Raw genomic sequence first — 20150 nt, forward strand, 5'->3', positions numbered from 1 at the left:
AAAGTGAGGACGAGGGCCAAGGAGAGGTCGAGGCTGGGCCGGAGGAGGTGGGAGAGGGGAGGGTCAGACTGTCCAGGGATATTTCTGACTTCTGCCCAGCTGTCTCCAGCTGGGCTGGGCTAGACGCCATGGGGACATGGGGCTGTCCAAGAGGAGGGATCAAGGGGTGGGGCATTTTAATGGCTTCAGACAACAAATTCTTCCTTTAAAAGATCTTTTTGGAGATTTGCCTGCCTCCTCGGTTTGTCCGTGTTGAGCGGGGAGCTGCTCTGTGAAGGTCTGCGGAGCTGGACTGAACATCCCCGGTAGCACACAGGGGGCTTTCTCCGCAGTCTCCCATTTGCACTGCTCGGAGACCTGCCCTGGGGCAGGGCCAAGGTCTGTGCAATGGTCTGTCTCTCCCAAGTCAGTCAGGTGGGGGAAGGGTAGCCAGGATTCAAACCCAAATCTGAGGATGCTGTCATTGCCTCTGTGTCTCCTGGGACGGGGCAGGGGACAAAGATCAGAGGCCGTGTTGAGCACTCCTGGCTCTCACCTAAGGCAGGCCTCTGCTGCTGCTGCTGCTATCTCACTTCAGTCGTGTCTGACTCTGTGCGACCCCATAGATGGCACCCCACTAGGCTCCTCTGTCCCTGGGATTCTCCAGGCAAGAATGCTGGAGTGGGTTGCCATTTTCTTCTCCAATGCATGAAAGCGAAAAGTGAAAGTGAAGTCGCTCAGTCGTGCGGGACTCTTAACGACCCCATGGACTGCAGCCTATCAGGCTCCTCCGTCCATGGGATTTTCCAGGCAAGGGTACTGGAGTGGGTTGCCATTGCTAGGCTTCCTTAAAGGCCAGGGCCGGGGAAGGGCTCCCAGGAGGGATTCTCACCCTCTGTAGCCACAGGGGGGAGCCAGAGACCAGAGGAGGGCCTGGTGCTCAGGACAGGACCAAGTTCCATTTCCTGGGGAGTAAGACATGATGCTGGGAAAGATTGAAGGTGGGAGGAGAAGGGGACAATGGCATCACCAACCCGATGGACATGAGTCTGAGTAAGCTCCGGGAGTTGGTGGACAGGGAAGCCTGGCGTGCTGCAGCCCATGGGGTCTCAGAGTCGGACACAACTGAGCGACTGAACTGAACTGAAGACACAGACAGGGGGAGGGTCCTAGGTGGAAGATGGGCCATTCCTCCTCTGACCCCTTTTGGACACCTTGATCCCCGCACCTCCACTGTGGCCCCCAGGGGTCAGCACTCAAGGGCCAGCGTGAGGTGAGGCCTCTGGGTCTAGCTCACTCCGGCTCAAACAAGTCCATCCCCCAGCACTTCAGATTCCATCCCCACAGTACAGCAGAGGGCAAAACTGAGCCCCAGACAGCAAAACCTGAGTTCTGCTGGGGTCTTCATGGGACCTGGCACTGGGGACTCCCCGCCCATCAGATACATGATTCTATTTGGTCCTGTATTCGCTTTTTTGTTACATCCTTGTTTCAAGCTTCAGTTTCCTTGTCCATGAAAGGGGATCGGGTCTGAATCTGTCCATTCCTTTGCAGTTGTAAGGCCAGAATGCCCCTCAGGACTCATTCTGTGTCTGAACCCCTCTTCTGGCCTCGACAAACAGCCGGTCCTCCCTTGCTGTCAGAAACAGCTCTGGTACGTGGGCCCACTTTGCCCAGCAGATCTGTTCTTTGACCTTGTGTGTGGCAAGGACCCTGGACCAGCAGGTGGGTGCTCCACGGAGGAGGGAGTCTGAGCAGGAGAGCTCTGCCATCTCCGACACTCTGGTCACTGCCTCCTGCAGGGCCAACTGTTCCCCACATAACCTCTCTCCCCTCTGAGTGCCCTTGGCATTGGAGTGCTGGCATTAGCTCTCACTCAGCCCTGGGGGCAGCAGCCCTTGCATTCCTATGGTGCTTCTTAGCAGTTCAAAGTGAATGTGGATGTTATCTTCAGTAGGGCCCTGCCAGAAGCAGGGAGTTAACAATGCCCTCCCCCTCATTAACAGATTGCTACCTTGAGGCTGGGGAGGTGAGTGGTGGCTGGCGCTCCTTACCTGGATTCCAGGCCTAGGCCAGTGCCTGGCAGCAGAAGGGCAGTGTGTGGCACTCAGACTCTGGGGACACGGGACAGGAAAGTCCAGCCTGCGCTGGACTTGATGCGTGTAGGCTTCTGAGAAGGGTCTTAGATGGTTAGAAAAGGAAACTGTCAGTTTAATGACCTGGGCCTGGCAGAAGGGACAGTTCGGATAAGGGAGGGCCCCAAGAGGACGAAGAAAGAGCCCAGTGCAAACAAGTGGCAGGGAACCCTGGTTTTCTGACGCCCACAGAGCATAGCCCAGACACAAGGGGAGGGGCCCAGACACAAGGCAGGCTTCCGGCTCACATCCGCACCCACTTTTTCGGCCTCCCGACCCTGATCTGTGGCACCCTTTTCCCCAAGGCCAAGGTCCAGCTTGGTGACTGAGATGAGCCTCTCCCAGCCCTACCCCTTGAAGCACCTCTCAGCAGATGCCCTGCAGGTAACTAGAATGGCAAGCTACCCCTGCCCTTGGCCGCGCCGGAAGTGCAGCGCCCTCTCCTGGCCCAGGAGCCAGAGAACAAGAAGGGCAGCCTTGGGATCCTGTCGCCCTGCCTACTGTTGAGTGATTTCCGTGTCTGTGCGCTACAGAGAACGGCTCCAGCTCAGGTGTGGACGGCCAATGGTACTGGGAGCGCCCTCCAGTGGCGGCTGGGGCTTGTCTCTCTAGGACAAACGTGTTTGGAGGGTTGGGAGCTCATGTAGAGTTCTCACAGCTGCTCAGAACTCTGAATTTTACTTAAATGTGTGTATTCCTGATGGTCCAGTGGTTAGGACTCCGGGCTTTCACTGCCGATGGCACAAGTTCAATCCCTGGTCAGGGAACTAAGATCCCACAAGCCTCCACGCACCACCCCGCCCCCAACGCCCCCCTCGGAAAAAAAAGTGTGTTTGCTAGGGTGCCTTGGAGGGAGGGGCTGATGCAGACAGTGTGGTCGAGGGTCCCCAGTCCACAAGCAAGTCCTTGGCAGGCTCACAGGCCCACTCCCCCGCCCACCCCAGCGCAGCAGGGGTGTATCCTTTGAAACGTCCACGCTCCAAATGGGTGGACATATGGTGATTTCATCATCCTGGCTTTTCTTCCAAAAACCTTCTCTGTGCTGCTCCTACACGCCACAGGGGCTCCCACGCCCCTCAGCCACAGCGGCTGCAGCCCCATGTGGCTTTCTAATTATCAATCCTTCTGGGCGCACAGGAAGCCAGGCCCAAGTCCCCTCGGCCACCACCGGCTCTGGCCTTTAGACGCCACCGAGTCTGGGAGCTGCTTCAGGGAAGGGTGGGTCCTGCCTGCTTTGTTCTGGGAATTGGGTGGGGTGTTGGGCTCCTTGCACCCTCACTCCCACCCTCATCAGCCTCCCCAAGGTGCTCAGCAAAGGCAGCCACTCAAGTTAGGTATCCATGGGCCCTGCCTCTGGGAAGCAGGGGTCACTGTCTGCCTTCAGCGCCTGAAGAAACAGACTTGGGAGAGGACAGATGAGCCCCAGCAAGTGGCAGAGCTGGGATCTGAACTCCTGCCTGTTCGAAGGACTTCCCTGATGGCTCAGAGGGTAAAGCGTCTGTCTGCAACGCAGGAGACCCAGGTTCAATCCCTGGGTCGGGAAGATCCCCTGGAGAAGGGAATGGCACCCCACTCCAGTACTATTGCCTGGAAAATCCCATGGATGGAGGAGCCTGGTAGGCTACAGTCCATGGAGTCCCAAAGAGTCGGACTGAGCGACTTCACTTTCTGTGTGCCCTAAGGTGCTGGATGGATGGGTGGGCTGCCTAATCCTCTCACAGTCTCAAGGGTAGCCTTGGGCACATCCTCAGACCAGTCCCTGTGAGGTAAGAGGCGGGCACTGGGTGGGATTCATGGTTAATCATGGTCAGTCTTTTTATTAAAGAGCAGAAAAATTGTTGATTGCTCTCACATGGAACCTCCAGGTACAAAACAGAGCTGCTGTGTGGGGCCCCGAGGAGGCAATGGGTGGACTCCCTTCCTCTCCGGCGCCCTGGGATCCGAGGTATCATGTGGGCAGTCTGCCCCCAAAGTTTCTGACTCCAGGAGTGCTAGGAGGCAGCTGTAACCCTAACCTGACCCCAGTCCAGCCTCTGAAGAGGTAGCCTTTTACCCAGGAGGGAGCCAGGGAGGAGGCAAAGTCCACACCCATTGGCCTTCCTGAACCCCATCATGGCCAGGAGAGGACTCCCCCACAACCCGTAAAACCCAAACCAAGGCGTGAATTCGGGGGCTGCCCTCGGCCCCTGGTCAAGCCTCAGATAGGCACTCCCATGCTGAGACACGCAAGGTTGGAAGCCCCCAGGAAGCCGGAGGTGAAGGGGTGGAGCAGGCTGGACAGCAAGTCTCACACTCAAGGAACAAGAGAACCTGTCAGTCCTGATTTTTGTGCTCTGGTAGCTTGGATGAGCATCTCCGCCTCTCACGTGACTAGAAACCAAGGGGCTGCCCCAAAGCTTTCAGAATCCCAGGCCTGAGTGATGTTTAATCTTCAAGCTGGGTTTCCCAAGCCTGCGTCCACCGCTGCAGGCTTTGGGGGATGCAGTGACCTGTCAGCGTTGCTTTTCCTCTTGAAGAGTTATTTTCTATCAGAAACTCGGTGGTATGCGTGCTCTTGGAGCTGGGCAGACCCGCCACACTTGCTCTTCAACCTCCCCTGAGTCTCAGGTTCTTGGCTGTCAAATGCAGAGCATGTTGACCTTCCAGGTCAGGAGGTTCAGGGTCAACCCTCTGAGCAGAGCACTCAGCCTGGCCCTCAAAACCCACAGGCACCTGCTCACATCCTGCCTCTTGCCACAAATGTGCCTGGAGCGGATTCCACCTCAATTGCACCTCAAATCTGCACTTCCTCAGCGTCGGCTCCAATTTGTCACCCTCCCCTCTGCGGGTACAAACAGTCCCCCATCTGTGACGCTGGCTGGTTCCCCCCTTTGTAGTTGTGTTGCTGGTGTTATCTGCTAGGTCTGCCCTCAAAGTACTGCCTTCCCTGTCTCTAAATCACCCTGGGGCCAGCACAGAGCCCAGTGCTCCGTGTCTGCTTGCCCCCTCAAGGTGCCCGTGGGCGCCCACCTGTCTGTCCATGGCTAGGGCGGAGCCCAGGTTGGAGGTGATGTGGTGAAGATCATGGTCAGGGCGGGGGCGTAGGCACCTGCTCCCCCAACCCCTGGGGGTGGGGGAAGCCTAGTCTCCAGTCATCAGAGGCTCTCCCAACCTCTTCACCCCATCCTTCCCCCAAATAAACGATTCCTGCTCAGCCCCCACTGAGCACAAGGAAAGGGGACTGTTGGCCCCATTTGCAGGCCTAACCCTGCTGGGCTTGCCAGTCAGTCTCTGCTGGTATCTTGGCCCCCACCCCCTGGCTGTTCTGCCAGCATCCCGGCAGGCACTGTGGGGGCAAGCCCTGGGAAGAGACATCTCAGAGCCAGAAGCCAGCTTCAGCACAATTTAACATTTTTTAATGCAAGAAAAAAAGTCGTGTCTTCAGTTGCTTTTTCTCTCCACGGGCAAGCGTGGTTAAGCCACTGAAACTTCAACAGTGAATTCCCGACGAGGCATCCACCTCCATCCTCCTGATACTGTGTGGGGTGGGGGCCAAGGCCCGCTACAAGTAACGAGGCCAGTTCCTGGGGACGCGGACCCAGTGGGGGCCTAGAGAGGAGCACTGGGAGGGTGGGCCGGGTCAGAGGTCGGAGTGAAGGAGTCCCTGAGACCCCCGAGGGTGTGCCAGTGGGAAGCCGGCTGCCCTCGCCTCAGGGGCCCTGCGATCACAGCCCTGGAGGCCATCCGCTGGTATCCACTGGCCGTGGTGGGCTCGGGTTTCTGGCTACTCAGCCTAGGGGGCGCCATTCTCAGGGCGTCCAAGTGGAGCCCCCCTCAGGAGGAAGGCAGGTGGGAGAGGGTAGGGGCTGGACTGTCCCTGGTCTCTGTCTGGACACCAGATCGGACCCAGGCTGGAGCACCGAGCCCCACTAGGTTCCTGAGGACCCGCCGCCCACCAAAGTGGGGCAGGGAGGTGTGCCAGAATGTTCCAGGGAAGTGAGAGGGTGAAGCAGGGAACGCCTCCCCTGGGGTCTCCAGTGGGGTGTGCTCCACACGCGCCCCACCTCCCACGGCTCCTGTGTGGGGTGTGGGGAAGGAGACAAAACTCACAGCTTCTGAACAAGTGGCTGGGAAGTTACTGGAAAACTCAGTCAAATATGAAAGGGGTTACTTTATAGAAGAAAAGCTAGCTTACGTATTTCTCTGGAAGACATTCTCCACCCCATTCCCCCTGAGCCCCTGGACGCCCCACAAAAAGGGCAGCCGAGCCTGGCTTCTGTGATGCCATGTCAGGGGGACGCGGGAGCAAGAGCAGGGCCTGCAGCCAGGGCACCTCGGGAAGGGAAGGAGGGAGGCACAGAACCACCCGAATCCGTGAGCAGCGGCAGAGGCCGGGCTGGGCAGGGAGGGGGCCACTGGCCTGAGGAGCGACTCAGCCTGAAAGAACGGCGACCCTGCATCCCTGTCTGCAGAGGCCGCAGCTGCAGGAGGGGCAAGCCAGGCCGACTCCCCGCCTCGGGAGGTGAGGATGGGAGGACAGAGGCCCTCCGTGCACGGGGCTGCCAGATGGAGGAGGAGGCAAGAAAGAACGCTGCCTCTAATGTTATATATTAAAAATATCCATAGTTCTTATGCACAAAATTCCATCATTCACATGTGAGTGTCACCCCTGCCTCCCCAGGAGCAGCCTTAAGAGAAAGATGGTGCTTTTCCTTTGCGAGCTGAGGAAGCAGCGCTCAGCATTTATGGTCTGGGAACTGTGGGCCCCCCCAGTCTCCGCCTTGCTGGGCACTGGGTGCTGGAGTCCGGCGGCAGGGCGTCACTCGTGCCTCCGCTTGGAGGGCGGGACCAGGTGTGGCGGCAGGTCGGCAGGCAGCTCGTGGCCCTCCAGCTTGACTTTGATGAGGTGGTTGGCCAGGGCGAACTCCTCGTCGTCCAGGAGCCCGTCCCGGTCCACGTCAGCCAGCTTCCAGATCTTCCCCAGCACCGTGTTGGGGAGCTTGGACTTTACCATCTCCTTCTTGGCATTGGCACCCGTGATCTTGCCGTTGACAGGCGACAGCGTGTAGAAGATCTCGTCGTAGGTGGGCTTGTCCTTGCCCACCACCCACTCGACATCGTCGATGCCCTCACCGGCCCCCTCACCATAGCCGTGCCCGAAGGGCCCATTCATGGTGCCGTCGAAGGCACCGCCCTTCACGACCTGGGCGGGCATCAGGGACTCCTCCTGGCGCACCATCACCATTAGCCGGGCGATGTCGTTGGCTAGCATGTCGTCCACTGTGTCCAGCAGCTTGGGCTTCAGGGCCTGGAATCTGCTGAAGTCCTGGGTCTGCAGGAGCTCCTGTCGGGGCAGGGGAGGGCAGACAGGCCTGGGTCAGCCCTCCTGGGCTCTGGTGCTGCACGTGCAGCAAAGCGCTCCCAAGGAAAGAGAGCTGGCTCCACCTCACAGCCCCAACCACTTCAGTCTTGGAGGTAAAAGCAGTCCCCTCCTAGCAGGACTGAGGCAAGAATTAACTGGGAGGAGGCTGGGGTGCCTGGCACGGCCCCGCCCTCTCCCTACCCCTCTGGGTGAGTCACCACATTCCCCCGCAAGGTGTCACGGCCCGGGTCCACCTCTCCCCGGGTCAGCTTCCGATTGGGTGGGGTGCTGCTTCCACTTTGGGAGGCCCCACCCCGTGGAGCCGGGGTTCCCTCCAGAATCACTGCCCCGGTGCCCCGAGCCGTCCGCATTCGGATCCCCACCAGCCTGCTCCCAGGGCAGAGGGGGCGGCTGTACCTGCATCTTGCGGAGGTTGGGGAAGTCGCCGGGGGAGATCTGATGCTCCCGCTCAATCTTCTGGTAGATCTCGCCCAGGTTGTTCACCAGCTCTTTCTTCTTGCTCTCCTTCCCGAAGACATTGGGCATCTCCTTCTTGAGGGAGCTGATGATGTACGCGTGGACCTGTGAAGACAGGGAGGGGGCAGAGTGAGGTGCTTCCTGGACACCTTCTCAGGACGTGGCCTGATCAAGTTATGCCCGGCATGATCATCAGGACTGCCTTGGGGATGACTAAGGATCAGAAAACTCCCACAAGGATATTCCAAGATGTTTCAGGTTTTATTCTAAACTCAGTACCGTAGTTAGGTATATCTAACACATCCTGCCAATCAGGGTGGTACACCCTTCCCTTCTCCACAGCGGGCGGGAACGCTGGCAGCCTGTGGAGAGCACAGCCCTCCAATCCCATGGCCTTGCCAAGCAGTGTCCAGCTAGGAGGGCTGCAACAAGCCAGCCTCACGCCCTCTTCTCCCAGACCTGCCAACTCCACCCCGAAAAACCCCTCCACCAGCCTGACCCTGTCTTCCCTGCAGGGTTGAAACCTGGCTGAGAACTGCCTGAGGGCAGCAGGTTGGTCACAGTCACAGCTTTGCTCGTTACAGGCTGGCAGAGACTGAGCGACTCAGTCCAGGAAAAGTAAACGGTCTCACAACAGCAGGTGCAGGACGAGACTGGAGAGGCTGGGGCTTTCCAGGCAGGGTGACTCAACATGCCCGAGGGCCACGCCATTACACACCATCTCTGCAGATGAATGGGCAGAGGCCCAAAGTCTGCCCCTCGTTCTGTCCTGAGGCTGAGCAAGAACCCTGCCACGAGTAGGGCTGGATGGCAGGCTGGGGCGGAGTGGGGGAAGTGGGGGGTGACGTGGTCCTTTCCTGCAATCAAGCAGAAGTTGGACCAGAAACAGGAGGCCAGCAACCCCCTCCATTCACCGCTCTCTTCTTCAGCTCAGGACACCACTTGTCCCTTGAGGCCAGGAGCCACTTATGTGGATGTTCTAATGGGTTCCTTTCTCAGAACCAGCTCACCATCAGGAAGGTTCCAGAAGTGAGACAGCTAGAGAACTGAGCAGCCCCGAGTCCTGCAGGGTGGGGTTCTCCTAGCCCAGCCCCGAGTCCTCCAGGGCAGGGTTCTCCCTCTTTACTGAGCATACAGTAGGTCACAGGAGACCGTGTCCAAATGCAGATTCTGGTTCAGTAGGGCAGAGGTGGGGCCTAGAAACCTATGCTTCTAGCAAGCTCCAGTCTACTGGTCCTGGGGCACTCTGGGTAACCAGGGTGGAGTCACACCAAGGGGTGAACGATGATGGGTCACTGCCCATTATTTGGGACAGGGAGTACTCAGAGCTACCTGAATTCAGGCCTCAAGACAGTGGGTGCCCTGAGTCACTGTGTTTGGCCCACAACAGAGCCCCAAAGCCTCTGGGCTACACACAGGCAATCGGCTCCACGGGGGAAGGAGCACTGCCTGGGGGTCTGCCCAGCTCTCCCAGGACAGGGCCTGTTCCTGGAGATGCTCACGACGTGCATTTTTAAAAATCATATGTCCTAAGGGGACATGCCATTGATCCCGTGGTAAAGAGTCCGCCTGCCAAAGCAGGAGACTCAAGAGACATGGTTCCATCCCTGGGGTGGGAAGATCCCCTGGAGAAGGAAACGGCAACCTACTCTAGTCTTCTTGCCTAGGAAATCCACGGACAGAGGAGCATAGGGGGCAACAGTCCATGGGGTCGCTAAGAGCTGGACACGACTGAGTGTGTGAGCACAGACACACAGGGAACATGCTTTGCTCCTCGAGGTCTGAAGGGCCCAATGGCAGCATTAACCCTCCCTTCCCAGACCCCGGAGGCTTGTGCAGTGCTCAGCGAGGCACTGAGGCTCCAAACTCGAGCAATTCAGATGCTGTGCGCAGATGCCAGCAGGCCCTGAGGTTCCGTGGAGGGCAGGGATGGTTTGCAAGGCCTCCCTGGGCCTGCAGGCCTACACCCCAGTTCTCCATGAACTACCTCCTGTTCCAGCTGAAGCATCACTTCCCGCCCAGGTCTCCCTGAGTCTGGTCCACCCTCCTCAGGACAGCTCCCCAGCCACCTGCTTCCGTAGCAACCAAGACGATACAAATAAACTGTGTTCTCTTTTCGTCCTCTGCTCTCCAGTGTGGTGGACAAATGCTGGAGGCTGGGAACCGGGCAGTTCCCACTGCCTCCCCAGCACCCGGCACGTGCTGCAGGCACTCAGTGCTGGGCAGGCCTGGGGGGTCAGCCGATGAGGCCTCGAGCGGCTCCCCAGGCCGCCCCTCAGTAGAGTGGCATCTTCTTGTTTTGATGTTTATGTGTTAAAAAGAATCTCAGTGAGGAAGAGATCGCACCCATGGGTGCACAAGAGGACAGATTCAGACGAGACATGGCATGGTGCGGCCAGTGAGTGCAGGGCTGGGTCTGGGGCATCCAGTCCCAGGGGCCCGAGCGGCCGCCCCAGAGCGCCCTGGCCCGCGGCCGCCCCCCTGCCAACCCTCCGGGTCTACCTTGGCCAGCCGCGCCCGCTTGATTAGGTCATTGAGCTTCCTGAGGGCGGCGTTTCGGGGCAGAGACTGGATGTCTTTGAAGAGGTCCTGCTCCTCGGCCTCGAAGAGCTTGCGGTTGTCGGGGATGAGGAGCGGGTGGGACCAGAAGGAGCCGATGTACACCCGGACCACCTCGGGGGTGTTGATGATCTTCCCCAGGGACCACATGAGGGCCCCGTAGACCCGCATCAGCTGCTGCGTCTCAATCTGGTCGGCCTTGTTCAGCACCACGCGGATCTTGTCCTCGTGGTTCTTGAGGGCCTTGATGACCTCCGAGAACTCGTCAGAGATGTCCAGCTTGTGGGCGTCGAAGAGCAGGATGATACGGTCCACCCGCTCGGCAAACCACTCGAGGACAGCCGCGAAGTCATACCCTGCCGGAAAAGAAAGGGTGGGTCAGGGACCCTGGGGGTCTGATGGCTCTCATCTCTGACTTGGCCTGGCATTTCTCACCCTAAGTTTCTAGAAGGGACTCCTGTGGACAGCACAGCACCCTGAGGGCAGTGGATCAGTCAGGCACCCCCTACTTCCGTACCCACCACCGTAAGCCCTCCCCCATGTAGCTTCTGGCACTAAGAGGTGCTTTACAAACAAATAATGGAAAGTGAAAGTTACTCAGTCATGTCCCCATGGGCTATACAGTCCATGGAATTCTCAGGCCAGAACACTGGAGTGGGCAGCTTTTCCCTTCTCCAGGGGATCTTCCCAACCCAAGGATCAAACCCAGGTCTCTCGCACTGCAGGCGGATTCTTTACTGGCTGAGTCACAAGGCAAGCCCATAATAATGGAATAGGAAAAAAAAAAAAATGGAATAGAAAAAAATAAAGCCCGAACAATGGGAAGAAACTCATGAAGTCCAAGTCCTAAAGTGGGTACAACTATGGCAAAGCCAGGAGGGGACCGAGCAGCACGGGGCGGTGAGAACAGACCGGGGTGCTCCCAGCCGGGCGCGCCGCACGGCAGCCACAGTCAACAGCAGGGAGACCCGCGGCTGCCGCTGGCCCAGGGCTCCGTGCCGGGCTCCGTGTGCTGCAGGAGTGTCATTCATTCTCGACAACAGGGCCTGGCAAGCTACAGCTCAGGGGCCGGATGTGGCCCTCCACCTGTTTCATAAAGTTTTATTGGAACAGCCTGCTCGCCTGTACTGTCTCTGGCTGTTTCTGTGCTACGATAGCAGTTTGGCTGTGGCAGAGACCACGAGGCCTGGAAAGCCAATAATTTTGAACACTCTGACCCTAAGAGAAAATATTTGCTGACCTTTGCTCTATAAACCTACGAAGTGCTGCAAACCACTTCCCCCTCTAAAATGAATCGGCTGGACTGAGCCCCAGTTCCCAACTCTATTCTGTGCTGTTTCCCACCAACAATTAAGGCTGTTGGTCTGCGGCTGCACTGCTGACAGAACCGTCTGGTTTCAGCTCAATTCCCGGTCCCCCAGCTTCAGACGGAATTTCCCAGCCTCTCTACTGCAGAAATGAACAAGCCACGAGAAGGTGCACCAGCCCTTTTTCCTCGTCTCCCTCCCCGAGGCCTGGAATGCAGGTGTGAGGACAGGAGCTGGAATACAGCGCTGTCGTATTTCACACAAACTATCAGATGCCGCATCGAAGCCAATGGATCTGTGAGTCTCTCCAACAGTGGTTTAATCATAACACATTTTGACAATTACGCCACCTCAAAATGCTTCTACCTGTACCGTTCCCAGAAGAAGTAAAAATTTCGCTTATCTTTTAGGCATACTAAGGAGTGGTAGGAAGACCATGGAAACAAGGGCTCCAGAGTCTTTGGGAAGCCTGGGTCCCAGCGTTTGAGCCGCCACTCTCTGCGTGACTCCGGGCAAGGCCCCTTGGTTCCTTGCCTGCTGGCCAGAGGCTACCCCAAATGCCGGCCAGCCCTCCTAGGAACCACTATGTCCTTCCCAGAGTACAGCCACGCCCCTGAGAAGGTGCCGGAGAAAGCACCCCTGTACAGAAGGGCCTAGGACACTGCCCGGAAACAGGCCAAAAACCAGCCCCCTCTCCACTGCAGAGCTGCACCCACACTCCCCAACCCCGACCAGGCTGAGATTTAAACAGGCCTTCTCTAGACAGCAGGAAGCAGAAGAGGAGCAGGCAGAGGGTGAGAGCAAAGGAAAGGACCAAGTGTCAACAAAAGGCCCAGAGTGACTCAGGGTGCCACAGAGAGGGCATCCTCCCTGCTTTCTTGTAAGGCGTGGGCTGAGCCCTCCTGCCAAGCCTCCCAGGCTGAACGTGAGTCCAGTCTCGTGGGCTGCCTCCCCTCCAGCCAGAACACTCCCCAGGGGCGGGGGATGCTTTAAGATAAACCGGGCCGTGTGGGGCGTGCCAGCTGTGAAGCTGTGCCTGGTTAGACAAACATTCCGGCTGCCCGGCCCCCAGTTCAAACGGGCTCCAGGGCTGTCTGCCCGCCCAAAGCAGCAGCCACGCAGGCCTATGCATCTGGACATGCAGAGACAATGCAGGCCCTTAGTAAGGAAGCCCTGGAGTCCACTCCCGGCTCAGGCCATGGACTCTGTGACCCCAAGTTCTTAACTTCTGAGTTCCACTTCTTTTCATCTGTACCAGTCAAGTTACAATTCCTTCTCCTAAGCTCAGACCACATGGGCTCCTAGCACTGGCCCCGGCACCGAATGCGGGTCGGACAGGCTCAGGCCGCGGAGAGGCCCCCCGGAACGAGCTTCTGAGTCACTGGGGTGCATCACTGATCAGGAACCAAGGGCGACAAACCATCAGCCTGGCTCGAAGGCCAGAGGCCAGCGCTGATCCCTGTGGGAAGACACCGAAACTTCAGGGAAACCCCAAATGCACAGCTTCCGGCAACTTTGCTTGCAGCCTGGCCAGGGCAACCCGTTCCCGCCACAGGACAGCATGGGGAACCAGGATGCTCTGATGGGAGGCTCCACCCGCCCGCCCCCTCCAGTTTTGGAACAGGGTGGGAGTGAGGTGGAGTCGAGGGCAGCAAAGCCCCTGTGAACGTGAACTTAAGCCTGGGCAGTGGAGACATCAGGCTTCCAGGGGCCGTGCAGATGAAGGAACAGCCAGGCTACCAGACTCCCTGCACTCAAACGGTGTAGGAAGGCAGGGGGCAAGGGCCGGGTCGCTCCCCCGCCCGCCACCGCCAGGCTGCAGGCTCCAAAGTACAAGGTCCCCAGGGCCCTGGAGGAATGGGGAGCAGGCCGGCCCCAGCCTCGAGGCCACCGCCTTTTATGGCCGGCTCTGGGAACAGCAGGCCAGTGCTGAGAAGGCGATGACTCAGGACTGAAGGGCTGCTCCCTCTCGGAAAAAAGGGAGGCCCCCCCTTCTCGCCTCGGCACACTGTTCGTCCTCAGACCACCGCAAGTCCAAACGACCCGAGTCCCACAGCTGGGGAGGCGGCGATGCCAAAACCGAGCTGCTGGGAAAGGGGCTCCCTGTTGGGCTGGGCTCGAGGCCCAGTTAGCTTTGGCCTGGCACTCAGGACTGCATGTGGGGAGCTGAGGTCACCCCCGGACTCCACCCAGCTTGGCCTCACTCTTCCAGCCCCCCAGTGGTAGGGGGTCGGGGGAGCTGATGGGGGGAGAGGAGGAGGAGGAGAAAGCAGGAGGAAGATGAGAGGAGGAGGAGCAACCGCCTCTGAACGAGGCACCAGGTCCACCAGCCCCACCCAGAGCGAGCGCGGCCCTGCCTGCAAACCCAGCTACTCGCCGACATCTCAAGTTGGAGCCAACAGAGCGAAGAAGCCCATTTTTTTGCAGGTGAATGAAATTTCCTGTTTATATGGAAAGTGCTCACACTTTTGGAGAGAGAGACCTGGTGGCTGGCCAAGCACGCTCACAGGTCACGCACAGGGTCTCAATGCTCAGACTCGAGAGATGTCATCGCAGGTGGAGGACCACGTCCTACCACGTGGCTGCGGCCACAGCAGGAGCCCCCAACACCTCAGCCTGTTTGTCTCCACGGGCACCGAGAGCTGGACCGACCCACATAGGGGATGCTGAGAGCAGCGACTGAGTCTGCTCTCTGTCCCAAGGGGCTCAGCGGAAGGTGACAAGTCCTGGGACCAGGGACACGTCCAGAGTGGAGCCCTCCATCCCCAACACTGCCCCAGGCACTGAGCCTCCAGGCTCTGGGACATCCTAGAGGTCAGCCTTGGCGGCAGGATCGGGCCTAACACACAGCAACCCAAGCAGAAGCAGGAAGACACGTGTGCCCAGTGAGGAGAACATCACGCTCCACACACCAGTGTGGACACCGTGCTGCAGGCTCGTGCATCTCAGGAGGGACGGTCATGGGGGAGCCGACACCCACAAAGGACATTGACCACACAGCCGGGGGTTGAGCTGGAAAGAAAGGGCTGAGCCTGCAGTGTGAGTAAAAGCCAGCGCTGATAAGAGACAAGCTTGGCTCAGGAAGTTCCGGGACCTTGAAGACATTATGAAATGATGAAACAAGCCGGTCACGGGGGACGATTCCACCGGTATGAAGTGCCTCGAGTCAAACTCACAGACAGACAGTGGAATGGTGGGGGCCAGGGGCTGGAGGCGGGGAGGGGAGCTGTACTTTAATGAGGACAGAGTTTCCCCTTGGGAAGAGGAAGAAAGTTATGGAGGAGATAGATGGTGGTGGTGTTTGTACAACAATGGGAACGTACTTAAAGCTACTGACCTGTGCATTTAAAATATGGTTGAAATGGTAAAGCATGTGCTATGCATATTTCAGACTTCCTGTAGCTCAGACAGTAAAGAATGTGCCTGCAGCGCAGGAGATCAGGGTCTGATCCCTGGGTCAGGAAGATCCCCTGGAGAAGGGAATGGCAACCCACTCCAGTATTCTTGCCTGGAGAATTCCATGGACAGACCGTCAGGTCACAAAGAGTCAGACACAACTGAGTGACTGCCACCTGCATGCATACCTTACATGGGTCATATAGACAGGAGGCCCCAGCCTGCCTCTCTGGCCTTGGCCCAGTCCCCAGCGAGCCTCCTGCAGGCCCCAGCTGCCCAGGGGTTCTGCCCCTGTGGCGCTGGCTCCCTCCTGACGGGGGTCTGCCTTCCAGTCAAGAGTCTTGCTCCCCACCCTCTGGCACAGAGATGAAGAGGGAAGAGTTGGGATTCAGCCTCGTCCCAGCCCAGCACCCTCCAAACACAGGTAGTTCCAGTAGCTGGGGGGAAAGCTGCTTCAGATATTCCAGAAGTTTCTAGAACGCAAACAATAACGGGTTTGTCTCCAGTCAACTTTTGTTTCCTGCCATTCAAGCTGCGTGGGCCTTGGCGTTTCTTGCCACAGCTCCCATCACACATGCCTAACCCGCGCTGGGGTCAGGAGGAAGGGGTGCAGGAGGACACGAGAGATTAAAGAGCAAAAAGTACACACCGTGAGGACTTGTTCAGCGTTCCCTGGGGCTACAGATCCTGAGGGAAGGGCACAGAGGTTGGGAGAATGGGGCCTCCCCAGGCTAGGCCTTTACCCAAAGAGACTGAGAAACCGGGACTCCCAGGTCCAGGGGTTAAGACTCGGCACTCCCACCGCGGGGCAGCGGCTTGATCCCTGGTCAGGGTACTAAGACCCCACATGCCTTGAGAACTGAGAAATTAAAATTAGCACTCTGCACGAACGTTTACAGCAGCTTTATTCAAAACTGCTCCAAACCAGAAACCCAGATGCCCTTCAACAGGAGGATGGAGGACAAGCTCGGTACATCCGCACCCCAGGGTGCAACAGCTACAGAAAGCAACGAGCTGCAGGCTGAGAGGCGGATGAGCCTCGGAAGCACACACGGAGTGCAAGGATTCAGACGCTAAAGGCCTCGTCCTAAAGCAACGAGCTGCAGGCTGAGAGGCGGATGGGCCTCGGAAGCACACACGGAGTGCAAGGATACAGACGCTAAAAGCCTCGTTCTGTACGACTCCGTCTATGACTTTCTGGAAAAGCACAACCTTGGGGCAAAGATCAGTGGTTGCCTGACGAGGGATGTAGATGAGGGTCTACAAAGGCGTGCGGGGAACTTTCTGGGGGCGATGGAAACTGTGTCTCGGTCACGGCGGCAGTGGCTATACAACTGCTGCCTTGGCTGAATTTTTATCATATGTAACAGACCTCAATAAATCTGGCCTAGAAATAAGCAACAAAGAACAGGGGCAGGGGCGGGCGGGGGGGGGGGGGGGGTGGGTGGGAAAGGGTGGACGGACTCTGGAGTCAGGCCTGGACCTTCTACTCTCTGAGCTTCCATTTCTTCATCTGCAACGTGAAGGTGGCAAGTTTCACTGTGACTGTGAGTGAGTGCCTGACCCGCCCTAAGCGCTCCGTAAATGTTTGCAATCTCTTACTCACAGGATTTGTATTTTGGGCCCAAGAAGCTCAAATTCCAATGGCTGTGTGGGCAACGACTTCTAATGTGTGAAGAATGCCTCGTACCCCAAATATAAACTGAGCATTTGCAGGCAGCTGTCTGGGAACAGGTGGGGCTCCAGAATGGGCTGGTCCCACTCCCCCGTGGGCAGAGGCCAAAAGCTGGACAGGGGCGGTGGGCAGGGGTGGTGGGGGAGTGAGAGGAAGGCCCTGAGAAGGTAGCTGTGCTGAAGCCAGGCCCCCAGAGGAGGTCCTGGAGTCTGAAGGGAAATCCCTGCTGAGTCAGTGCTTCCCCTCCTCCAGCCTCCTCGGGATGTTCTTCAGAGAAAGGCCTTTCTCATCAGTCTGGGAATCCCTGGGTTTTTCAGTGTATTTTTATTCAGCTGACATTTGTGGAACACTGAACTGGACAGTGGGCGCTAGGGCAGAAGCTTAACACGTGCAGATTCCTGTGACCATTGATGAGAACCGGGAGGCTGGTTCTGCGTTCTATCGACAAGGCTCCTGGGGGCGCAGCAACCCGCCGCCCCCCTCCCCCGCCCCCAGAGCCCTAGCAGGGATGCAGTACTCAGCCTCTCATGAGGCTTCGAGGCTCACGGAGCCGTTCTACAGGCTACAGAAAACCTGGTGAGCTTTCGGAGCCAGGGCCTCTCAGGAGAGGGCAGCAGGAAAGGCCACCTGTGGTCAGGGGGCTCCAGGGATGGCTCCTGAGCTTAGCTAGAGGCTGGGATCCAGGGACAGTTAGCAGGGAGCAAGTGAGAACCCAGCCTTAGCCAGGGCTCTCAGGTCCTGTCCATGGACAGCTGGGGGCGGGGGCGGATTTCTACTGGAGGCAGAGAATAGAGAGCGGAAAAAAGAGCAGAAAAAAAAACCCTCAGCATTGCTGTTCAAAGCCCTGAGGCTGAGGCCCATTTCCGGACTCGGAATCTGGTCTCAAGTGGGGAGAGAAGCACGGTGGGCCCTGCGCATTCCGGGAGCTGAGGCTGGCACAGCAGGGCCCAGGGCTCGTCAGAGCCATGCTCTCGGAACTCCTCAGCCCAGAGTGCCGGCCTCCCGCACACTGAAGCCTCTGCTGGGTTCGAATCCCAGCGCCAGCACGCGCTGGCCCGTGTCCTCTTAGGCTGCTTAATGCTGCTAAGCCTCCGTTTCCTCATCTGAAGAGCGGCGACTTCCTAACAGAGGCAGCTGCGGCAGCCGGCGAGCGGTGCTGGTTCCTAGGGCAGAGGTCAAGCAGAAAGCAGACACTGGCCGGCTGAACTCCATCCCCTAATGCAACTTGAAACGACTGGTCCCTGCTGACTCGACTCCCACGGAGGGGGGCGGGGGCCACCAAGGCACCAAAGTTATGGCTCAGCTCCCAGCCTTGCCATGACAGTGGCGGGGGCGCCCTGCCCCGGCCCCTGCTTCCACCCAGCGCCGCCCTCCGCTGCCCATGGAGGACCAGCATGGGAAGACCCACTCCTAACCAGGCCCTGCCTGACTGTGCGGGCAGCCAGCAGCCTGGGAGCCCCGGGCACCAGCCCCCCGGGCCCCATGTGCCCTCTGGAATGCCTTGTATCAGTCACACGGGCAGCACCCAAGAATGAATGCTGGCCCCGCAGGTCACCTTTGTCTGTTGACACGAGAGCACTTTATCTCGAGGCACTCAGGAGATTAGCACAAGGGGGTGAGGGGGCAGCCCAAGACCCCCAGAGGCCCCTACTCTTCCCTGCAGGACTTCTTAGGCATCTCCTGCAGGGCCTGGGCTGGGTCCTGACCGCTTTGGGCCTGCTCGGGCCCCACCTCTTATCTTCCCACCCAGTATTTCCTGCATACACTAGGCACTGTTCAGAAAGGGGAAAAGTCAGGAGGGGCCAGGCCAACAGGGTGGGAACTGGAGGTAAATGCAATAAGTGACGCCAACTGTAGCCTCCAGGAGGCTGCTCGACTTCCAGGGAATGACGTCAGCAGACCACAGAAACGCCTGCCGCCTGCTTGGGACCATGTGTGCTGGGGACCCGATCTTTCTGAGAGGGAAACACCTGCTTTCCACCCTGTCGGCACCGGGAGCAAGGGGTGGCCACCGGGGAGCCTGGAACACACTGCCCTTCCCTGACTCCCTCTGCCGGGGGACATGGACCTTTGCAGTGACAGAGGAATGGGGTCTGCCAGGGGAAGCCAAAAGCTTTCATGTCCACCTGGAGGATACCACCCCGGAGGCCACACCCAGCACATCTAAGAGGTCCAGTCCAATGGCCTTTCTCCACTGATAAAACGCTGACCCCAAACGTAGCCCGCAGTAAATCCCAACTTGGTAACTTTTAGTGTGCGCTAAGTCGCTTCAGTTGTGTCCAACTTTGTGCGACCCCATGGAATATAGCCCCGCAGCCTCCTCTGTCCACGGGAGTATGCAAGCAAGAATACTGGAGTCGGCTGCCACACCCTCCTCCAGGGGCTCATCCTGACCCAAGGATCGAACCCATGTCTCTTAAGTCTCTTGCATTGGCAGGCGGGTTCTTTACCACTAGTGTTACATGGGAAGCCCAAAACTTTTAGTAGAATACTTTAAGACCACTAGAGTTATGGAGGGAAAGAAACAGTGGATAAAATCAGCTGGATCCCTCACAGGAGAACAGCCTGCCTTTAGTCAAAGTGATGCACTTATCTGTAAGCCAACCTCCTCCTTCCTGCCCATGATGGGGAAATACAGCAGTCTCCTGCCAGCGTCTTCCACCAAGTATCTGAAACGTGCATGGGCACCAGGTGGGCCGGGGTGGCCTGGTCCCCGGGAACATGCAGGCCGCCGGACTGCAGAGCACGCTGAGGACCCATTCGGTGCCTGTCCTGCAGCCAACAAGTCCAGACACCACTGCCCACCTTTCTACGGACGGGGTGAGGAAGCGGAGGGAAGGGGAGCAGGGAGGGAAACAGCCCTGCAGGCAGCGCCAGGGCACCCTGTGCAGCACGACAGACACCCATGGGACTTCCTCAGTGGTCCGGTGGCTAAGACTCTGCGCTCCTAATGCAGGGGGCCTGGCTCTGATCCCTAGTCAGGGAACTAGAGCTCACATGCCGCAAGGAGACTGCATGCCCCAGCGAAGACTGAAGAGCCTGCCACTGCGACTGGAGATCCGACACAGCCAAGTAAATAGATACGGGAAAGAACGAGAGAGAGGCAGACGTGCCCAGCTCCTCAGTCAGCTGAGCTCTAAGGCCCCTGCCTGAAGTTTCAAAAACTGCCCAGCAGGGGAACTTCACAGCACTGGTGGGAAACTGCTGTTTCCGAGTTCCCTTTTAGGAGACAACAGGGGCCACAAGAACCCTAAATGCTTTTCTTTAAATACCTGAAGAGG

At 58.2% G+C, this 20150-nt stretch overlaps 1 protein-coding gene across 1 annotated transcript in view; it reads right to left on the bottom strand.

Annotated features, from left to right (window-relative positions):
* Positions 1–5487: 5487 nt before the first annotated feature.
* EHD1 (EH domain containing 1) overlaps positions 5488–20150 on the bottom strand; it is a 32824-nt gene continuing 18161 nt past the window's right edge. Inside the window, exons 4-6 of the mRNA XM_012102104.5 lie at positions 10435–10847; positions 7873–8037; positions 5488–7437 (exon numbers count right to left, since the gene is read on the bottom strand). Of these exons, the coding sequence (XP_011957494.2) occupies positions 6913–7437; positions 7873–8037; positions 10435–10847 (1103 nt within the window). The 3' untranslated portion in view covers positions 5488–6912. The remainder of the gene's footprint in view (positions 7438–7872; positions 8038–10434; positions 10848–20150) is intronic.

Source organism: Ovis aries, chromosome 21 (assembly GCF_016772045.2).
Source record: "Ovis aries strain OAR_USU_Benz2616 breed Rambouillet chromosome 21, ARS-UI_Ramb_v3.0, whole genome shotgun sequence".
NCBI lineage: Eukaryota > Metazoa > Chordata > Mammalia > Artiodactyla > Bovidae > Ovis > Ovis aries.